The sequence below is a fragment of the Phoxinus phoxinus genome (genome assembly GCF_949152265.1).
Source record: "Phoxinus phoxinus genome assembly, chromosome: 25".
NCBI classification, from domain to species: Eukaryota; Metazoa; Chordata; class Actinopteri; order Cypriniformes; family Leuciscidae; genus Phoxinus; species Phoxinus phoxinus.
In genome coordinates, this window is record NC_136900.1 from 17,615,867 (window position 1) to 17,636,344 (window position 20,478).

At 36.6% G+C, this 20,478-nt stretch overlaps 2 protein-coding genes across 5 annotated transcripts in view; one reads left to right on the top strand and one right to left on the bottom strand.

The window, feature by feature from the left end:
- Positions 1-889: 889 nt before the first annotated feature.
- dnajb9a (DnaJ heat shock protein family (Hsp40) member B9a) lies at positions 890-4,529 on the bottom strand. Of its 2 annotated transcripts, none has more exons than XM_079603945.1 (3): positions 4,406-4,529; positions 3,477-3,701; positions 890-2,664 (listed from the first exon to the last, which is right to left on the bottom strand). In XM_079603945.1, exons 2-3 carry the CDS (start codon positions 3,691-3,693, stop codon positions 2,237-2,239), a joined length of 645 nt encoding a protein of 214 aa, XP_079460071.1. In that variant the 5' UTR covers positions 3,694-3,701; positions 4,406-4,529; the 3' UTR covers positions 890-2,236. The 2 variants fall into 2 exon arrangements, with proteins under 2 accessions (XP_079460071.1, XP_079460072.1); XM_079603946.1 differs by having other exon boundaries at positions 4,402-4,489.
- Positions 4,530-5,365: 836 nt separating this feature from the next.
- LOC306993816 (transcription initiation factor TFIID subunit 4) overlaps positions 5,366-20,478 on the top strand; it is a 38,034-nt gene continuing 22,921 nt past the window's right edge. For 2 of the 3 annotated variants that reach the window (XM_079603926.1, XM_079603925.1), the window contains exons 1-11: positions 5,366-6,629; positions 7,263-7,423; positions 9,543-9,719; positions 9,969-10,091; positions 10,772-10,861; positions 10,948-11,133; positions 11,727-11,802; positions 11,936-12,041; positions 12,506-12,675; positions 14,878-15,008; positions 19,184-19,309. In XM_079603926.1, the coding sequence (XP_079460052.1) occupies positions 5,408-6,629; positions 7,263-7,423; positions 9,543-9,719; positions 9,969-10,091; positions 10,772-10,861; positions 10,948-11,133; positions 11,727-11,802; positions 11,936-12,041; positions 12,506-12,675; positions 14,878-15,008; positions 19,184-19,309 (2,568 nt within the window). In that variant the 5' untranslated portion in view covers positions 5,366-5,407. The remainder of the gene's footprint in view (positions 6,630-7,262; positions 7,424-9,542; positions 9,720-9,968; positions 10,092-10,771; positions 10,862-10,947; positions 11,134-11,726; positions 11,803-11,935; positions 12,042-12,505; positions 12,676-14,877; positions 15,009-19,183; positions 19,310-20,478) is intronic. The other variant, XM_079603927.1, reaches the window with a different exon arrangement.

The following is a 20,478-nucleotide window of genomic DNA, read 5'->3' on the forward strand; positions in this document are numbered from 1 at the left end:
GTAGCACGAGTACCAATATTACATAAATTATAACACATGTAGCCACGTGGTGTTATTAATATGGTTATCTGACAGCAACAACTCATCTTTTTTTAATAGACTAACGTTATATACCAAGAGAAATGTTCATTAATAATACACATATTTTTACAAACTTGAACTGGATAAATTGTTAACAGTTAAATACAAAATGTAAAAATGCCAGAGTATAAAAAAATAAATAGTAAGAAAAGAATGCCCCTTAAATTATCTATCACTATCTTACCTTAATTCATAACATTATATGATCTAAGAGCCTTTTGCTTGTTTACATATACAACACACTTATTCTATTAAACACAGTATGTTTTAAAGTCAATTAAAAAAATATATAATAATAAAAATAGGTTCGGAGCTAATCATATCAATGTAAGTTTATCAAACTTCTCCAATAATATCAATAATTGTATAACATGCCTTTTTTTTGTTCTACCCCATGGCCATTGAAATATATGACAAATTCTACGTATGACAGAAACTATGTATATTGCAATACATTTTTTATATCAGTTCAAGTTTACTGAGGGTAGCTACAACAATTAATATTTGTTTAATAAAAATAAGAGAAGGGTCCTCAAACAAATCATTTTGAACACGATTTATTGTTAACCCAAGTAGACATACATCTGGGTTCAAATAGGCTTAAGATTTACATTTCATCCATAGGATTAAAATAAAGAAAGTGCCAGATGAGTCTACCGAGACTCTGAACATAACAACTATGTCAGCGGGTAACAGTTAAAGCAACAGGACAGCTGCCTTTAAATATTGCACATGGGATCATTCAACACAACAGGTCACAGGTGATGTCATACAGGAACACAGCTGGGTTATACATCATATTTACAAAAAAAAAAAAAAAAAAAAAACATTGTCAGGCAAACGCTAAGTTGGTACATTCCCCTTGTTTTTTTAAGGGATTACACTGCCATAAAACATAAACGTTGATTGTTTCTTTTTATGTTACAAACATATAAAAAGTTCAGCCAAAATACACTTTGGCTTAGAGAACAATGTCAGACTTGTACTTTGCTAAAGCAAAAGCCGTTTACAAACCCAACCGAATAACTGATGTACATGACAAAAACAGAGACTTTCTCTCAGCCATGCAAACTATAATACACATGAGGTCATAAAAGTGCTCCAATCTGATCACAATAAACTGAATACAACACAATGAGTGGGAAAGGCACCCCTCTAACTAATAAGTGTGAGTTTGAAAGAAACTACTTCAACTTTATCATTCACAGCAATGCAGCAAACATTTGTTTAGCTTCACATAAAAATAAAAGAGCAGTTCATGAAGATGTAAACCCCACATATTCATTTTATGAGTGTTCAGCACCAAAACAACAAAATATACAACCTTGAATAAGTAGAGAAGTTAATGGAAGAGCTAAATGGTCTGTCATGATGATTCAGGATTTCTGCACAATTCATTCTTTCGATATCACAGGGGAGTTTAGTAGCTAACCAGTTATGAAACTGAATTTTAGTGCATATAACAACTTGTTTCATATAGTCAACAAAGTGCGATTTCAACATAAATGCACACAAGTATTAGAGCGTCATCAAATAGTTTCGCATCAATAAACTACAGGTAAAACTCGAAAAAGTTAATTTATTTCAGTAATTCAACTTAAAAGGTGAAACTAATATATTATATAGACTCATTACATGCAAAGTGAGATATTTCAAGCCTTTATTAGTTATAATTTTGATGATTATGGGCTACAGCTTATGAAAACCCCAAATTCAAAATTAGAATATTGTGAAAAGGTTTTCATAAGCTGTAAGCCATAATCATCAAAATTATAACTAATAAAGGCTTGAAATATCTCACTTTGCATGTAATGAGTCTATATAATATATTAGTTTCACCTTTTAAGTTGAATTACTGAAATAAATGAACTTTTGCACGATATTAAAATTTTTCGAGTTTCACCTGTAATGACTTTTTATGTTTTGGTGCTGCAGGGATGAAAACAAACTCATAAAAAGCCTAAACCTAGACTTTGCAGCTATTAAGAGGCCATTAACCAATTTAGTGTCAATTGTAGATATGAAACAAACAAAACTGAAACTCCAAAAGCATCTTAAATAACGGATCAGTCACTGGAAAATCAAACCCCACTCATCATCACAGCAGCGAATTAATAACTCAATCTAAATCAGACATGAAAGCACAAGCTGATGTTCAGGACGAGGTGCAGTCCGTGTACGTGGTGACCATGTTTCCTCTCCGCTGGGTCACCGTTCTGCAGTGTTGTTTGGTTGTGCCCTGAAACCGGCTCTCTGTTCTTTTTACGTGTCTGTCAAATGTAAACATCTTCTCCATATCTTCAAACATGTCCTCGAAGGTTCCGGTACCAAAAGCGCCCTGGAAGTGTCTCTTGTGGCGGTTGTGCGCTTGCTGGTGGGCCTTTAAGTGCTCGTCAAAGTGCCGTTTTTGGCGAGCGTGCCTGTTTTGGCTATAGATGTCGGAGTCTCTGAACATGTCGTTGAAGTTGAAATCAAAGGAATGATGGAAACGCTGCCCTCCGTTCATGTCTTCATTGCTGAATGCATTGTCTCCTAACTGGTCATACTCTCGCCGCCTTTTCTCATCCGACAGGGTTTCATATGCTGCAGAACGAGTTTTCAAAAATTACGCATGACAGAGTAAGCAATGTGAAGAATCTTTACTATTTAATTGTAGATCACTATATTAAGTAGTTAATCAAACAGAACACATAACCCCTACCAGTCAACAGTTTGGAAAAATTACGTTTTTTATGTTTTTTTGAAGGAAGTCTCTTAAGCTTACCAAGGCTGCATTTATTTGATCAAAAAATACTGTGATATTGTGAAATATTATTACAATTTACAAGAACAGTTTTCTATTTTAAAATATTAAAAAATGTCATGTATTCCTACAATGGCAAAGCTGTAATATTTAGCGTTACAAAAGATTTCTATTTTAAATAAATGCTGTTCTTTTGAACTTTCTATTCATCAAAGAATCCTGGAAAAAGTATGTCACGTTTGACATAAAAACAGATAACCGTGATAATAAGAACCATTATTAACACTTGAGCACCAATAACAATTGATAATAACTTTTTAATAAACATTTTTAATATGGGTGTGAGTAATTAATGTAAAATAAAACATCCAAGTATCGTCAAGTTATGTTTACCACAGTTATTATTTTACTCATAAATTGAAAAAATCCCATAATAAAAACCCATTTTAAAATCTTGAGGGAACCACTGGAGAATTTGTATATAAATTACATTTTTAAATATATTAAAATAGAACACAGTTATTTAAAATTTTACTAATATTTCACAATATTACTGTATTTTTTATCAAATAAATGCAGCCTTGGTGAGCATAAGAGACATAAAAAAAATCCAAATTATTTCAAACTTTTGATCGATAGTGTGTAAACCTACCTTCAGCAATCTCTCGAAATTTGGTTTCCGCATCGGGGCTCTTGTTCTTGTCAGGGTGATATTTCATGGCAAGCTTGTGAAAAGCTTTTTTGATCTGACGGTCAGAAGCGTCTTTTGGCACACCGAGGATGTCATAGTAGTCCTTTCTGGCCAGTATGAGTTCTGTTATCACCAGGATGCACACTGCGAACATCAGTGTTGACTGTGCCGTGGCCATGCTTCTGGCTGATGGACAAGATGATATTAGAGAGAGCAGAATTGTGTCAGTTGGACCTGTCTAAACAATGAACATCTATACCTCTTAATAGCAATGTAATATCACATTCAAATTAATCTATAAATATATTTCAGGAAATAAAATAAAAATCAACGTTACTTCTTTGTACAGTGGAATTCACCCATATCATTTTCAACATGTGCTGCATATAATAATATATATGTTTATATATTTATATTTATTTATATACTCTAAACGTTACATACATTTTAGCTTTACCAATGCGCCACGCCCCCTTGATTAACAGTAGTTTTTCTGTTTTAACATTTCTTTAAATTGAAAAAATGTAATTCAAATATATATTTAATAACCATTTATTAAATAGAATACTATATTTTTATTATATTATTTTTAAGAATATCGCGTTTGCCGGCGTATGTACAGTATTCTGTACATTTCTACGATATTTTGAATTTTACTATATTTTCTTTATATTGTTTAATTGATTAAGAATGATAAACCACCCGTAATACGCGTTTCGAAACCAACTTTCATAAGACTGACGAACTCATTTAGCCAGCTTGCTAACATGAACATTATGTCTCATCTAATCCTATCGCATTATCAACAACAACTACGAACACATGCCATATAAATGAAAACAATTAATAATAAGACGTGAATTCGGGGATATTTTGAAACACGTACTTACTGTTTCTGACAGCACCGATGAGAATGATCAAATTGATACTGGTGTTTTCAATATTTGGGCCGTACAACACGACTCTCAATCCTATTGGTGCAGCTCTGTACCACGTGATCTTTGCATAAGCCAGACACCAAAACGCTCACTGTTGCGTTGTATTTACGCAAAGCCAAGAGGCAGATATCATATTACATAAAATCAAAGTTGTCTAAACTAAACTCTTATTCCTGATGTTATTTACAGAAGGGCAACATAAATACTTTTCTCGTTTTTGTGTAACAAAAAAAAAAAACGTTTAGGAAGTGATTCTGTTTCAGTAAAAAAGTAGGGTAGGCCAAGAATCTGTGCATAAAATGTTAAATATGTATCAGTATAATTAGAATTTTGTCTCTGAGATGAAAAGATTAGATAATTTCAAAACTACAGTGGAGCTTAAGATTGTGATATGACAGGCTTGTTTTTTTTAATTAAAGATTTACAAATACATTATGATAAACAAAACAATAAAGTAAATAAATAAAGTCAATATTTGTTTAAATATTAACACATTGTATTTTTTTTTCAAACCTAATGTTATATTTAGCTATTGTTTAACTTTTTGACTTGAACATTTAAAAAATAAATTAAGTAGCATATTATTTAAATACTATTTCTTAAGATAAGAAATGCCATAAGTGAAGAAAGAGAGATTTTTTTCAAACAAAGTTGAAAGCTGGTTATTATGTAATGCCTAATAAATTAACTAAAATCTGACCAAAAACAAGTCGACTGAGGACAATTTCATAATAAACGAAAGCTTGTATCTTTCACCATCTGTCAGTATTATAAGGTTTTTATTTTTTATTTTTTTATTTTTACATGTATTTAATTGTAAAATTACATTTACAATACATAAAAAAATAAACATACATTTATATATTTTTATTTTTACATTGAATATTTATGAGGCAGTTTCCAAATTTGTTTTCAGATATGACAGCCTTATGACAACAGCTGCAAACCTTGTCCATGATGTCATTACGTTTCCCACAATGCCTCAGCAGCAAAACAACGCACGCGCCGTGCGCATTTCTCAAGCGTCTCTCAAAGATGGCGGGTGTCCCCGATCCACTGGAAGATATGCTGTACTCCGAAGTGGACGAAAAAGCCGTCAGTGACCTCGTAGGCTCGTTAGAATCGCAGTTGGGTGGACAAAACAAACCTGTGGGTCCTCAAGGCGACATCAGGAGACCCCCAAACGCGCTAAATCCACACTTGGGGAAATTACTGCCCGCCCAAGTAGGAACAACACTGGAGCAGCAGCGGCAGCCACAGCGAAACCAGGAGGGAAACTCTCAAGAAAACGGTCCGGACAGGATACCGGCGTCCAGCTCTGTCCCCTCCACCTCGAACCTGCCCAGTACCTCTGCGAATTTAGTTACAGCAACGAACCGGGTGCAATATCATTCATCAAATCCATCAACTTGTTCAAGTGACGCAGCACCAACAGACTCTCATTCCAATACAAATCACATTGCGTCTGCTGTCCGGACGGTTCCCGCCAGAATACAGACTGTGAACGGAAGCAGTGGCACGTTAAACTCTTCTGTTATCGCTTCCGCGCCTGCTTCTGTAAACGGTATTGACATTGGTGCAGGTGTAGGTACTGGTAAAAGCAACATGTCTGCTCCTACTAGTACAAATACTGCTTTTGTGTCCGCTCAGCCCAACAGCACACTGCCACATGCGAATGTGTCACTAGATAGTCAAGCAAATCCCACCATAGCACTGCACAGGCCTCCTAACACCATCACAAGTGTCGTACACAACGGAGGTGACCCTAAAGTCTCAGGATTGCCCATGCAGGGCACTGGTCTTGTCTCCACCTCTGTGGCGTTCACAAACACAGAGCCCAAATCTGACCCTCAAAACCAGATTAAAGCCATCGTCCCGAACCAGCTCCCAGGGGCTCCTGTAGGGTTGCACCCCAGCACGCCCACTCAAATTATTGTGTCCTCAAGTGCAGTGGTGACCTCACATCCTGTGGTAAGCACCCCTTCTGTCCTTGCAAAGCCGGCAACAACCACTCTCGTAGGACAGCACACGACCCTGTTGAGACCTGGTACGCCCGCTCAAGTGACAGCGACCGCGACGGCCCAGCAGCGACCAGGGGCACCTACGACCCAGCTGATTGTCAGACCCCAACAACAAACTACTATTCAGTTACCACCAGGATTCACCATACCACCAGGTAATAGCTCGGGAATAGTCCAGCTGCGAAATATTGGTTTAAAGGAATGATTCACCCAAAAATGGACATTTAATCACTCTAATGCCGTTTGACAAGCTTGCATGCCATTCTTACTTCTGTGGGACATAAGGATATTTTTAGGACTTTTTTGTGCACATAATGAAAGTAAATGGGGTCCAAAACAAAAAAACATTGGACCCCATTGAATTTCATTGCACTGACAAATAAAAATCTAAAGATTGTGCATTTTCACTGGCAAAATCCAGTCATTTCATAGGAAAACACCTTATTGGGGATTTCACTTGTGGGTGAAAAATCTCACAATGTCTCTCAAGTTGGTCATGTGGATTTGCAGTGTTGATCAACAAAAACATTGTTTTGTTTGAAAGTGATTTCTGTACTTCATACATCACTACATTATTGACATTTTTTGCATTTCCTGAAACGTGACCTCACCTTAAGACATGTTTCAAAATATCTTTTATGTTCCACAGACAACATAAGTCATGCATGACTTTTGTTGAACAACATGAACAACATAGGAGTAAACTAACTATTGTTAATACTTGTTGTGGCTATTGTTATTGCTCCTATATGATTGGTTTACACCGTTTTCTCTGTGTTCTTCTGAAGGTATGGTGCTGGTACGTACGGAGGCCGGGCAGCTGGCGTTGGTTCCTCAGCAGGTCCTGGCCCAGGCCAAAGCTCAGAACCAAAATAAAGGCACCATGTCACCGAGACCTGCGACACCCACTGCTGGAGCGGCTTTCAGAGTCACCACACCTGTTGCCCAGGTATGATCAAGACATCTCTCGTTGGATATCACATGAATAATATGTACATATGTTTTATGTATTCATTTAAGGATCACATTAGCAAAATTTCATAGGCAAAAAAGGCCAATTGCCAATAATGTAGCCATGTATGAAGCACAGCTCACACCGAAGTCACTTAAAAAACCAAGAAGCTTTCGGTAACAGTATTTTACAGTGTTCTTGGTACATGTTACATGTACTTATTGTAGTAATAACAGTAAACTATGCATAATTACATGCAACTAACCCTAAACCAAACCCTACAGTAAGTGAATTCTGTTAAGTAATATGACTATGATATGTACTTAAATGTAAGACAACTTAAAGGGATAGTTCACCCAAAAATGAGAATTCTGTCATTAATTAATCACCCTCATGTCGTTCCAAACCCGTAAGACTTTCGTTCATCTTCGGAACACAAATTAAGATCTTTTTGATGAAATCTGAGAGCTTTCTGTCCATCCATTGACCGCTACGCAACTATCTTATCAAGAGATCGTAAAAATAATCCATAGGAATCGTGCGGTAAAGTCCGAAATTTTCTGAAGAGACACGATCACTTTATATGATAAACAGATTGAATTGAGGATTTTATTCACACATGCAAACATTCACAACTCGCACATCAGTTGTGGTAAACGGAAGCACAAGCATGTTCGCTTGACGTCCGAGAACCAATGAAGTTCATTCTCGTGTTACACAGCACGCTTGAGCTTCAGCAAGAGGTTTGTTCTCGTGTCAAGCAGTTTCATTTGAGCTTCTGTTTATGTTTGCTGATCAATATTCATTTTATAAAGATATTCTGGACTAAACCGCTGGATTCATATGGATGTTTTACAATCTCTTTATGAACTTTTTGAAGCGTTAAAGTGGTAGTTGTGCAGCTGTCAATGGAGGGACAGAGAGCTCTCAGATTTCATCAAAAAGATCTTCATTTTTGTTCCAAAGATGAAGGAAATAATAGTAATAAATGACAGAATTTTTTTGGCTAAACTATCCCTTTAAAATAAAATGTAACCAAGCTTTCTGTTGGTCAACGTGACCAATTTGAAACTGTTGTGAAATCTGAGTGGGGAAAGCTTTTGACCTGGCAAAATTGTCACATGGATTTTCGTGTGGATCTGACTGATCTTATTGAAATGACTGGATTTCGCCCATGAAAATTTGCAGAATAACGATAAATGTAACGAAAGTTACTAAAATTGCACACAAATTAATCTGTAGAGCTATTTGACTGTTCATACATATAGTTAATCCTCATGTTTTTCCAAATGCATAAAATATTTACATTTCAGGCAGAATGAAGTCTCCATCACCATTCATTTCAATTGCGTCTTTCTTCCATTTACAATAAAAGTGAATTGAAAATGAGGCCGCCTTTCCTGCATAACATCTACTTTTGTGATTTTGCTGTTCCAAACTGGCTGTTTTTCTTCTCTTTTTTGGCACACACTGTTGTTGTTGTAGGGAAAATATCTATCTGAAAAGTCTTACAAAAGGACAAAAAGCACCATATATGTTGTCCATATGACTTCTGAAGCCGTATTGAAGCTTTGTATGAAGAAGAAAAAAAATCACAGATAATTTTTTACATTGGCTGGAGCTCACAAATCCAATATGACACCAATTAAAGGTCATTAACAATAAACGCTGTTATTTATCCAGTGGTTCAAAACCAAACATCATATGTGCCATACTTGGATTTGATCTGTGTATCATACAACGTGCTATAGAGTGGCTTTAGATTTGATATCTAGTGCTTGAGGAGCATTTTTTGTCCTTTTTGAAGCTTGACAGCCAGTGGTAACTAAGAACTTTCATTGAATGGCAAATATGTACCGGTATGAGGAAAATTTATATTTGTGTCTGTTTTGTTGAAAAAATGATGACGTGTGTTTGGAACAATGTAAAGTTGAGAAAATGTTGTTTCTGGGTGAATTATTCCTTGATTTTTTTTTAAATATTAGTTCATGGTACCTTGACTTATTATTGCACCACTTTCCATTCAAATTGGAAGCTCAGGCAAAATATTTCTTCTGACATGGCACTGTAGAGGTAAGATCCTTAACTCGTACTTGTTTTTTATTTATTTCCGTAGCAGAAGACGGCAGTGGTAACGATTACCTCAGCTCAGAAGCCCACCACCACAGTCATTACAGCAGGAGCCCGTGTTCAGCCTGCACCACAGACAGTCCTCAAACCCTCTGTGACCCCTCAGAGTCCCAGCACGACCTCTGCCGCTGCCCCAGCTAACAGAGCACCTGTCCTCTCTCAGGTACTGTTCAAATTAAACTCTTTTCATTCATCATGTAGTAAGTCATTTTTATTTCTACAGCTCCTTTCCAGAGCAAGCGTCAACAAGGTGCTTTACATCTGAAATATAAAAGAGAAATAAAAAAATAAGAATAACAGACAATCAATAAAAAGATGCATAGAGCACTGTTTAGACCAGTTTAAACAAGTGAAGTCTGACTCTGACTATCGGTGGATGTGGATTCTAGTTAACAATTTTTTTTCATTTCAGGAAATGCAAGAAAATGTAAAGAAGTGCAAGAACTTTCTAGCAACGCTCATCAAACTGGCATCCCATAATTCCCCCTCCCCGGAAACATCTAGGAATGTGAAGGCACTAGTGCAGGATCTGCTGGTAAGTTTTAGCCATTTAGTGTGTGTGTGTGTCTCATTTCTGCATCTCTAGTGGGAGTGTTTTGATTGGACCACTTTATTATTGTTTCACTTTTTTTATTTAAGTGATAGTATTTCATCTTGTGCTTTTCTCATGCTAAACTGTAGATGTCAGCATTTGCAGGGCTGAAAATTATGAGTTTTTCCCCCCTGCTCAGACAGTAAAGGTTTCTTTACACAGCCATGTTAAGGCTGATTTGTGCTTGCTCAAAATTCAGTGTAAAGACATAATGTCGCATAAAAGCTTGACTACATTATTCCTGTCAAAGTACACCGTTGTAATTGCATTTAAGCGCCTCTCTGAGTGAGCAGCATTAAACAGTCTGTGTAAAGACACTAAATGCAACTGCTGAAGCACTTCTTTTCCACCTTTACAGTTTAAATTTGGCATATTTTTTATTTGCCCTGCCAATATTCTCACTTTTCTTTTTTTAGATATATTTATAATTTTCTACAAATATTTTGCTATACTACCGTATTATGAATTCACACCCTAATGGCACCAATTTCCAACAAACTGTTAAGTGTGAATTCCTAGCTTTGTAGCACATTATTTGTAGAACTACATGTATAACAAGAGCAAATCTTTTCATATTTGCACATTTGAACTGATATGCATTTTGCCTTCTAAAATCTGCAAAGGATGCAAAAATTGAGCCTGAGGAGTTTACAAATCGCCTGCAGACAGAGTTGAAATCATCTCCTCAACCATACCTGATCCCTTTTCTGAAGGTAGGACTCATTATTTTCCATTATAAAGCAGTTGCACTTATTGTTCTTAATTACACTAAATCTGTTCCCCCCTTCTCTTTGTACAGAAAAGCCTTCCTGCTCTGCGTCTGACACTTCTGAACTCCCAGCAGTCTTTAACTCAGCTGTCTCAGGCCTCGACTACGTCCACCCCAATGGCGGTGAACACCATTAAAGCTCCAGTGCCGAGCACACTACCCACCACCATATCTACCATCCGGCCGGCTGGTGCCATGACTCCCACTACCACCATGGTACTCGTGCTTTCCTATGGTCTATTGTAGGGCTGGTCAATTGAATATTCATGTCCATAACACTAAACACATTGAATATTGGTAACATTTACAATGTGAAAATGTATCATTTTAATGCACTTTTTTATTTTGCTATGAAGTTTTCTAAAGATCATGTTATTAAATTAATTCTATGATCTTAGCCTCGCTAAGCGAGATAATTGCATCTCTAATTCAAACTTAAGTAGCAAAAAATAAGTTTTAAATTGATTCATAACTCGTTCACAGAAGCCTCAACATGGCTTTTTTTATACATTAGCCTAAATGTAGTTAAAAAGTAGTATTAATGCATATGAATAAATATTTTTGTCCATGTGATAAATATGTGTATTATTGCATTAAACATTTTGAGTCTAATTGGTTAAGGCTGTTTGGTTGAATTATGCTTTATATAATAAAAAAACCTTTTAAGTAAATTTAGAGCAAATATATTAATTTAGTGACTTATTGAATATCTTCTGAAGCCTTACAAATGTCTTCTTTTTTTTAAGCTATAGTATCGTCCAGCACTTGTCTAAAAATGTTCATATCCTCTGTGGTTTTGTTCTGTTCAGGCTGTTAAGAGGCCCGGGCTTCAGGCTACTCCGACACGGATGCCGGTGGTGATTACACAGACGGTTCGTACTCACGGTAAGCTAGAGAGTTAATGAGCTTAGAGACCACTTTAAACACACTAAAGGAAAGTGATTGAGGCTTAAATTGTTCCTTTTCTCATGCAAGAGTCTAAAAGAAATACCCCAGTATAATTACAGTTTTATTGCAGGTGCTGTTGGGACACACTTGCAAGTGAGGAACCCCATGAGTGTGGCTTTTCAAGCCTCGGCCAATCAGAAACAGAAGCTAAATGACCCTGGGGGTGGGACTTTCAGGTAGGTTTTCTAAGAGTCCAGTAGGAGGCAGCATTTCTCTAGAATTGTTAGTTATTTCAATGGGTGCAGATAGAATTTTAGAATGTAAAAATGGGTGTGATGGAATGAAGTCATGTTCATGACTATATATTATTATTCTAAAGAAAAAAAAGATTCAGTAAAGCTTTGAAATGCGTTTGGTATCAAACTCATTCCACAAGATTTGTTTACATATATAAATATATATAAAGTAGCTTCATTTATACATTTAATGCATAAATATAAAAAAAGTGTGACAGATTATGTAAATTACTTTGTACAAAAATCAGAATTTTTTTTTTTTAAGTAAATTTTAAAGTTCTTTCTTGTTAAAAATGTTTTGTATAATACAAAATATTTGAATATCTAAATGTATATGTATACATCATACTATACCTGTTTCATGCATGGTAAAGCTCTTGTATCTCCTCCATTTGTGTCTGCAGGGATGATGACGACATCAATGACGTGGCATCCATGGCTGGTGTGAACCTGAACGAGGAGAACGCCCGTATCTTGGCCACGGGTTCGGAGCTGGTGGGCACTCAGATCCGTTCCTGTAAGGACGAGGCCTTCCTTCCTGCCAGCCTGCTCCACAAACGTCTCCTGGAGACTGGTACAAAATAGCTCACCACCACAATACTCTCATGTACTGGAGCGGCAGTCTGGCAATGTGCTTGTCAGGATCAGTTTCTCCTGGCAGGTTTACAGTCATAAAGAGGTTTAGGCTGTACCGCCACTGTGTGGGCAGTTAATATTCTGTCTAATTACTGTATCAGTGTTGACTGACGTTGTTTGAGGGCGGATCTTTAAATGGGTGTGGGATTATGAATGGATTTAAACAAAAAGCTGATGAAAGCTGGCCCGATGAGACAGGAAAGATGTGTCACTCTTTTCAAAGCTTTATGATTCGGCTTCTTGATTTAAATGCCATAGAGAAAAACTGCATAGCTAATAATATTGAGCCAGATTAACAGTCAGGCATATGAATAGAAGGGATCTGCATAGTTTGAATAACTAGAGTAATGTATAATTAGGCTAGATTTCTAGCAAAAAAGTTTGTGTATATATATACACACACTATTATTGATAATTAATACACATTTATATATGACAAAACAGAAAATGTAGATAAAGTTTGTGGTAACTGTAATATATTATATAATTAATGGAAAATCTAGATCAAGTTTTTGATGGCTCTAATTGTCTTTTAGATTACTATTATAGTATTCATTAGTATTTTGAATTCACCTTTATTTTTATATTTTCAGTTTTTATTTTAGTTGTGTTTGCCCTTTTTAATACTTTTAGTTTTTGTTTATATATATATTTCTATTTATCTTTAATTTGTTTTATCATTTTAGTTTAGTGTTTCACCTTAAACGTATTTTATGTTTGTTGCCAAGGCTTTTATTTTTCATCTAACATAAATGTTTTTATTTCAATTAACGAGAATTAATTTTAATACTTTGAGTTTAGTTTATTAGCAGTAATAACGCTGCTAGTTGAGTAGTTAGTCACTGTGACCCACCTTAGAATTAAAAAGTAGAGATCAAATGATTAGTACTCTTCAAATCCCCTCTCCTTGATCTTCCTAAGACTAGTGCACTTTCTAGTGCACTTCCACTGGTCACTCACTTGCTAAGTCTGTCTAATGAGTGCCCCGTGTCCGAGCTTGAGGCGTCCCCGGGCTGTAGATGAATACTTTATAGGCCGTCTTCTGATGGCTCTCTGTTAGTTTGCTGTGTGCTGAAATGTGAGGTTGCCTCGGGCCTCTTCCCTGACAAGGTCACTTGCATGCACACTGAATGTCCCTGCCTAAACGAACAATGCACATTTCAAACACTAGATGGATTCAAATCTGCAAAATGCAGAATAATCTACAGGTATGTACCAGTAAAGACAATTTGAACATGCTTGCCCCCATTAATACCTTCAGTCATGTGGTGATGCAAGGTGATGCTGAGGCCTTCTAGGTTGATCATTTTTTGACCGTAAAGAAAATTTTATAATGTTAGAAATAATTTATCTTTCAAATAAATGCTGTTCCTTTTAACGTCCCTATATAAAGCAGCACAACTGTTTTCAATATTGATAATAAATGTTTCTTGAGCAGCAAATCAGCATACTAGAATAATTAAATGGGGGAAATGTGTGTATCAACACCAAAATGGGTCTATAATCAAGATCAACCATCAATAATGTTTAATTAACCTTCACATAGATCACTTAAAGATATTCTAAAGAGCACGAAGAAACAGGAGACTGTCATGTAGAGATGAGGCAGGTCTCTGGCTCTCTTTTATCCAAAAAAGCACCCTCCATTATTGTATTTAAGCAAACTCTCTCTCCCCCCGTGTGCTTGATTTAGCACACAGTGCATACCAATGAGTGCCCGCGGATATGTGCTATTACATGGAGCCCGGCTGTGGTTGTTATGCTGTCGCCAGGGGGTGGAGTGTGTTAAAAATGTAAATCTTCCTCCGGGGGAGTTCTGCGTGCGCGCGCGCGTGTGTGTGTGTGACGATTTCAGCTTGATGGCTGGAGGAGGGAACTGGGAGGAGGTGCATTGCGCCACCTGCTGGATATGATGTGAAGAGAGTGATGTGAAGTGAGTGTGTGGGTGTGACAGATGCTAAGTGTGGCAGTGAAGTGTTTACCAGTTAAATTAGGTCATATCATGAGGCAGGTTTGAGAAGGGAAAACAAAAATACTTGTCTTTTAATTGGTTTAACGCTCCAGGCCCAAAGAATCGCTTTTCTCCACTTTTGCTCTACCTTCCCGAGCAACTTTAACACCAAACTTTGTATCGTTTCAGCCAAGAAGTTCGGCGTGACAGAGGTGTCAATGGAGACGGTCACTCTCATTTCTCACGCAACTCAGTCCAGGCTGCGCTCCATGCTGGAGAAAGTCTCGGCCGTTGCGCAACACCGTGCCGACTCCTGCAAAGTAAGAACCAATACCTGAACCACTCACTACAAAACTTCAAAGAGAAACCACAAACTGACTTTTCCCGCCGAACATTTCTCATTATATGTCCTTCACGCTGAAAATGTAGCTCTTAATGTTAACCCTAACCAGAGTTTTGATCTTGAGTCTAGATACACTAGTAAAAGTAGACTACACTAGACAATTTATATATGAGAACTTCTGCCTGTGATGATTGAATCATGTAAAAAGTACCAACCATTTTATTAATATATACAGTATATATACACGTATACACTTATATTAGGGGTGTAACGGTACACAGAGGTCCCTCGGTTTTCGGGTCATGGTTAAATACGAGTTTGGTCCAACAGGAAAAAGCAACAAAAAAACAGACAGTAGTGCAAGTTACAGTTTGTTCCACCTAGCAGCATTTAGTCCCCTTAGTTGGTACAGTACAACCTCCTTTAGTTTATTAGGCACTAAGCACTAGGCAATATTGCAAAAATATCATATGATGATTTTTTTAATGTTGGTGTTTACTATTTTGCAAGCGACTGAGCAGTTCAGCCAAACTATTTCCCCAATTTAAAATTTTTTGCCTTACAAGGTAACAAAATATAAAAAACGGAAAAAATGGTGACAGGCCATTTCGGCCAAAGTAGGGGTGGGCGAAGATGAAAATCTTTTTCATTATTTTATCTTTGTTATTAAAAAAAGAACAAGTATGCACATTACAAATATAATATAAAATCTGATAGGTAGCATTTTTCGCTGTCGAATTGTGCTACCTACTGTTTTAATGGGAGGTAACACAATCTGAGCAGGTAGCACAAATCGTCAGAACACCAGCAATGCTTTAAAACGCATACGAATAATAAACTTTTGTGATTGTGTAAAACTGCAATGTCACATGAGCGTAACTCATAGAATGCACTTTAGCACGATACTATGATATTTCTTCAAAAGCAGGTTGTAGAGACATTTTAATCAAAAATCGTACTTAGCAGTAAACCGAATACACTCTTGCATAGGTCATATTTTTGAGGTAGGGCTGATACATTTATTTAATTTATTTACATTTATTTGGTCACAATCAGCTACAAAACTGTAAAGCATCTCTTGTGTTATAACAGTACAAAATAAATTGAATAATGAAAAATAAAACTTGTGCAGCGATTAGTTTTCTTTGCACATAAGAGTTCATTAACATGCGGCAACAATGGTGGATGCACAAAAGTTCAATATTACGTAGTAAAAAATCACTGAATTATGAGTGAGATTGAGGGGAAAAAGTGCCATCTACATCTGAGCCTACTTTACCTTTCCACGAGGAGACAGCGAGTGGCTTCCCATTTCCAGGACCTGCATGCTGGACTGTAGTAGTAGAATACTTTCACTTTAAAATCGTCACAATGCCAAATGATGCTCAAGACATCATTATAAACTGTAAAGGGTCTATAGTTATTTGTATACAGTTAAAATAAAAGTAAACTCTTGTGCTTTTGTAAAATAAAAAAACAACAGGATGCTGCTTTCTGCCGTTCCGGTTTCCTTTCCGTGAAAGTGCGTCACAAAATTGAATCGCAAATCAGCATATAGTCTACTAGCAAGCCATCTGAAGTTGAACTCTTGTTTTGGGTTGGTGCCACTGATCTATATAATTCACATGCATTATATAGATCGTCTCTTCTTACTCTACTCTTTTTCCTGTTGTGGCGGCTATCAAACAGCGTTGCATTACCATCCTTCTGGATTGGAGTGTGGATCGCCTGTGACTGACTATATTCGTCTTCTCACTGTATGCACCGAACCTTGATGTCTTTACCATGACAGCTCGGGATAAATACATTTACCACACACACACACATATATATATACACATACACTCACACCACTACTGTTTTTCACCACAAAATTTTTTGTCAGTAAAAAAAAATTCTACTGTTTGAAATGCTTACCAAGGTTGCATTTTCTTATGTGTAATACATGTGCAATATCACACAACCGAGAGTGTGATGTGGCTCTATATCAGCATGGCTGTGGTTCGGCTGTAGGCCGAGTCTAGAAGGTAATCGCAGGCTATACAAAACATATAAAATTATTCCTTCTTTTTTACATGATTAAATTATCACATGCAGAAATTTTCAGTTACTTCATATCAAAACATTGAAATACATTTTTGTACTTTTACATTTTTTAATAACTTTTTTTTTATATTATCGGCATTGCTATTTCAATAAAAATTCATTAAATGATAGAAGATTTAGTATCCCTTACATGTAAACAATAACGGAATGTGTTCTTTATGAGTGATATACAGTAGATACGTTTTCCACAGCTGTTACCTTTACTGCCTTCAAGTCATGTTAGAATAATTGTATTTATGAGATGAGCACCACCACAATGTTGTATTTACCTTGTAAGCCCTCACTTTCAGAGAAAGAGGTGTACCAATCCAAAAATCATTGCATAAGTTGAAATTGTTAATGTAGACTGTATGATTTAGTTTAAATGAATGTGCCATAAGCTTCCTGTGCTTATTGGTAATTGATAAAAATAAAAAATAAAAAATATTTCTTAGGGCTGTCAACGTGAATACTTCAAAATAATTTAACACAAAAAAACGTTGGAGTTTCCCCCTCTTTTGGACCTCACTTTTAAATCACTGATTCGATGTAAAAGCGAAAGTAAAATGTGCATCGTTGTTTTACATTTACTTTTACTTTTGCTTTCGATTTAGCGGCAGTTGCTTGAATGGTGGGTTCATTATTATTCTGAATGAAAAACACAACTGCTAGAAACACTACTAACCCTTTGCAGGTTCCCTATTAGCATTGGGTTTAAAGCCAAAATATTGGCAAATAGGCGCTTTTTGGGTTCATTATTATTCTGAATGAAAAACACAACAGCTAGAAACACTACTAACCCTTTGCAGGTTCCCTATTAGCATTTGGTTTAAAGCCAAAATATTGGCAAATAGGCGCTTTTACATTTCGCTTTGAAACCAATTCTTCCGCCATCGTCTTGTCAGTCCGCTCCTCACTCTTGTGATAAATGAAATCTGACTCCTGCTGCTTATCGGTGCGGTCTCGTACAGCTCATGCTGAATTGAGCAGACACGTTCAGGTTTTAATTGTAGTGTCTGTTCTCTAACTGAGCAAAATTAGTTTTATTACTATAAAAAATCAAAGCGAAGGTGGGTGGCGGTGTGCGGTGGGCAAGTGATGTAACCGGTGTTGCGGCTGAACACTGTGTAACAGACTATTGGAAGAAGCCTAAAAGACACCTAAATTAACCTAGAAAAAAGCTTGGAGAAAATAGTTTTGAGAATCACCCTTATGGTTTACTTTTCTGAATATAGCAAATGATGACAAAATGAACGTGTTAAACAAGATAAATGGTGTATGCTTAATTTCACAATAAGCGCCATTAATCAAATCGATCAAAAATTGTAATCTATTGACAGCCCTAATTTTTTTATTCATTATTATTATTACTATTATATCTTAATATATGGTAGTTTTGTTAACCTTGTTATCATAGAAGATTGAATGTAATGGAACTTGAGGAATAAAAAAAATGAAAATCTAGACTTTAACTTTGTACTAAGTAGAAAAGAATGTCGCAAAAAGGATATGGTGTCATGTTGCGATTAGTCCCGCTCTACTTTTGAAACAAACTGTTCGAAATGAGTAACTGGCAAGGCTGTATGAAGTCAGCCTGTTGACATCAGCGAAAAACAAGCCAGACTTGAATGGAGACTGGAAAAGTTGGCCCTGCGAGTGAGGCACAGCCTCAGCGCAAAAGAAAGCGTGCAAGAAGAGATGAGAAGAGCAGTGCCGTTCCCGCTGCTAATAGGCTGTAGCCTCAGAAGTGCACAAAAATGTGAGGGTTCCTGTGTGTGTGTGTGTGTGTGTGTCTGTCGCTCTGCTTTGGTCCTCCACTGCGCCTCACGCAGCTCTTTTACCTGCAACGCTAGAACAACTATCGCAGGAAAGAGAGTCGGGGTTGCCTTGCAGAAACACAGAGAAACGCACAATTATCCCATTAGCTCTGGGTGACCTACTAACTTCACTTTCATTTATGTACGAGAGTGAAACTTTAGGCAAGCTGGGGAAAAGTTTGTTCACTCTTATAACAACGTAAAGGTGATGAACTTGTTGATAAGGAGTTTTGTTTTTTTGTTTCCCCAGGATGAGGAGCTGTACGAGCAGGCGTCAGATGTGCGGACCCAGCTGAAGTTCTTTGAGCAGCTGGAGAAGATCGAGAAGCAGAGGAAAGATGACGAGGAACGGGAGCTACTAATGAAAGCCGCAAAAGTAGGTTTGAGTGATGCGGGAGTGGCCATCGGCCCATCAGCGCCTTGCCAGCGTACGCTAGCTTTTCCTGCACACGTTGGCCACTGTTTAAAAGAAAACCGGTTGTGCTTTTAAGCCTCGGAGAGGAAAGACAGTGTTATTAAGACACAAGATTGCACTCTGCAGCTTCATACTGTAGCAAATTGCAGTAATGGCAAAGCCAGAGGGATTTATCCAGTCTCGAGTTGATTTGATTGTACTGTTGCCTGGACTGGAGTACATCAGGGGAAAGGGAATGAGTCTTCTGTTAGGGAGCGAGAGAGGATGTTTTAAATTTGCCTTGAAGTTGCTTTCTTTCTAAGGAAGTGACACTATCTCACTCACTGAGTTTGTTGGGGAAAAATCATGTTATATGTAATGGATGAACCTTAAGGCATCACTACCTTTACCTTTTTGGCACTAATCAAGTGAACGGTGCTTATAAATTAATCAGGACTACATGGCTTTTTAAACCTGCTATATAGCCAGACACGAGGATTAGGAGGAATGTTCTGGGTTCTAAACAAGTGCTATCAGCAGGGATGGACTTATGGTGGTTTTCGAGACTAAATATCTATCTTAAAATGCAGGGATGCACCGATATTGAAATTCTGCCTCATACAGATAAGCTTAGCCGATCATTTTCAAGTTTTTTAACTTATAAAGAGACTGTATTAAAATTATATACATTTTAAGTCAATTATAAATAATAAAATGTCTAAATAAATGTATATAAAATATTTAAATAAATTAAAAAATGTAAAGTAATTATAAAAAACCTGTAAAGCACTTAAAAATAAAATCAGTTTTAGATGCTACAAATTATTTTTTGGCATAATTTAATGAACAGAATGAAAAATAGGTATTCGTTTTGAGATTTGATTAATTTATTAGCGCTTTGAAAGATTAAAGTAAGTGTTAGATGAAAAGGTCATCTAAATGTAGACGTTATTAGCATGAATGATTAAATATCCAACATCGGCTGATGCTGGTAAATAAATAAAAACATCATATTGGTTGAAAATTTAATTTAATTGAGGCAGGTCAAAATTATCAGCTGCTGCCGATACAATTTGTATTGAACATTTCCTTTAAAAATGATTTGTTTCCAACTTTTAAGTTAACCAAAACGAATTAGCTCCCATCCCTGT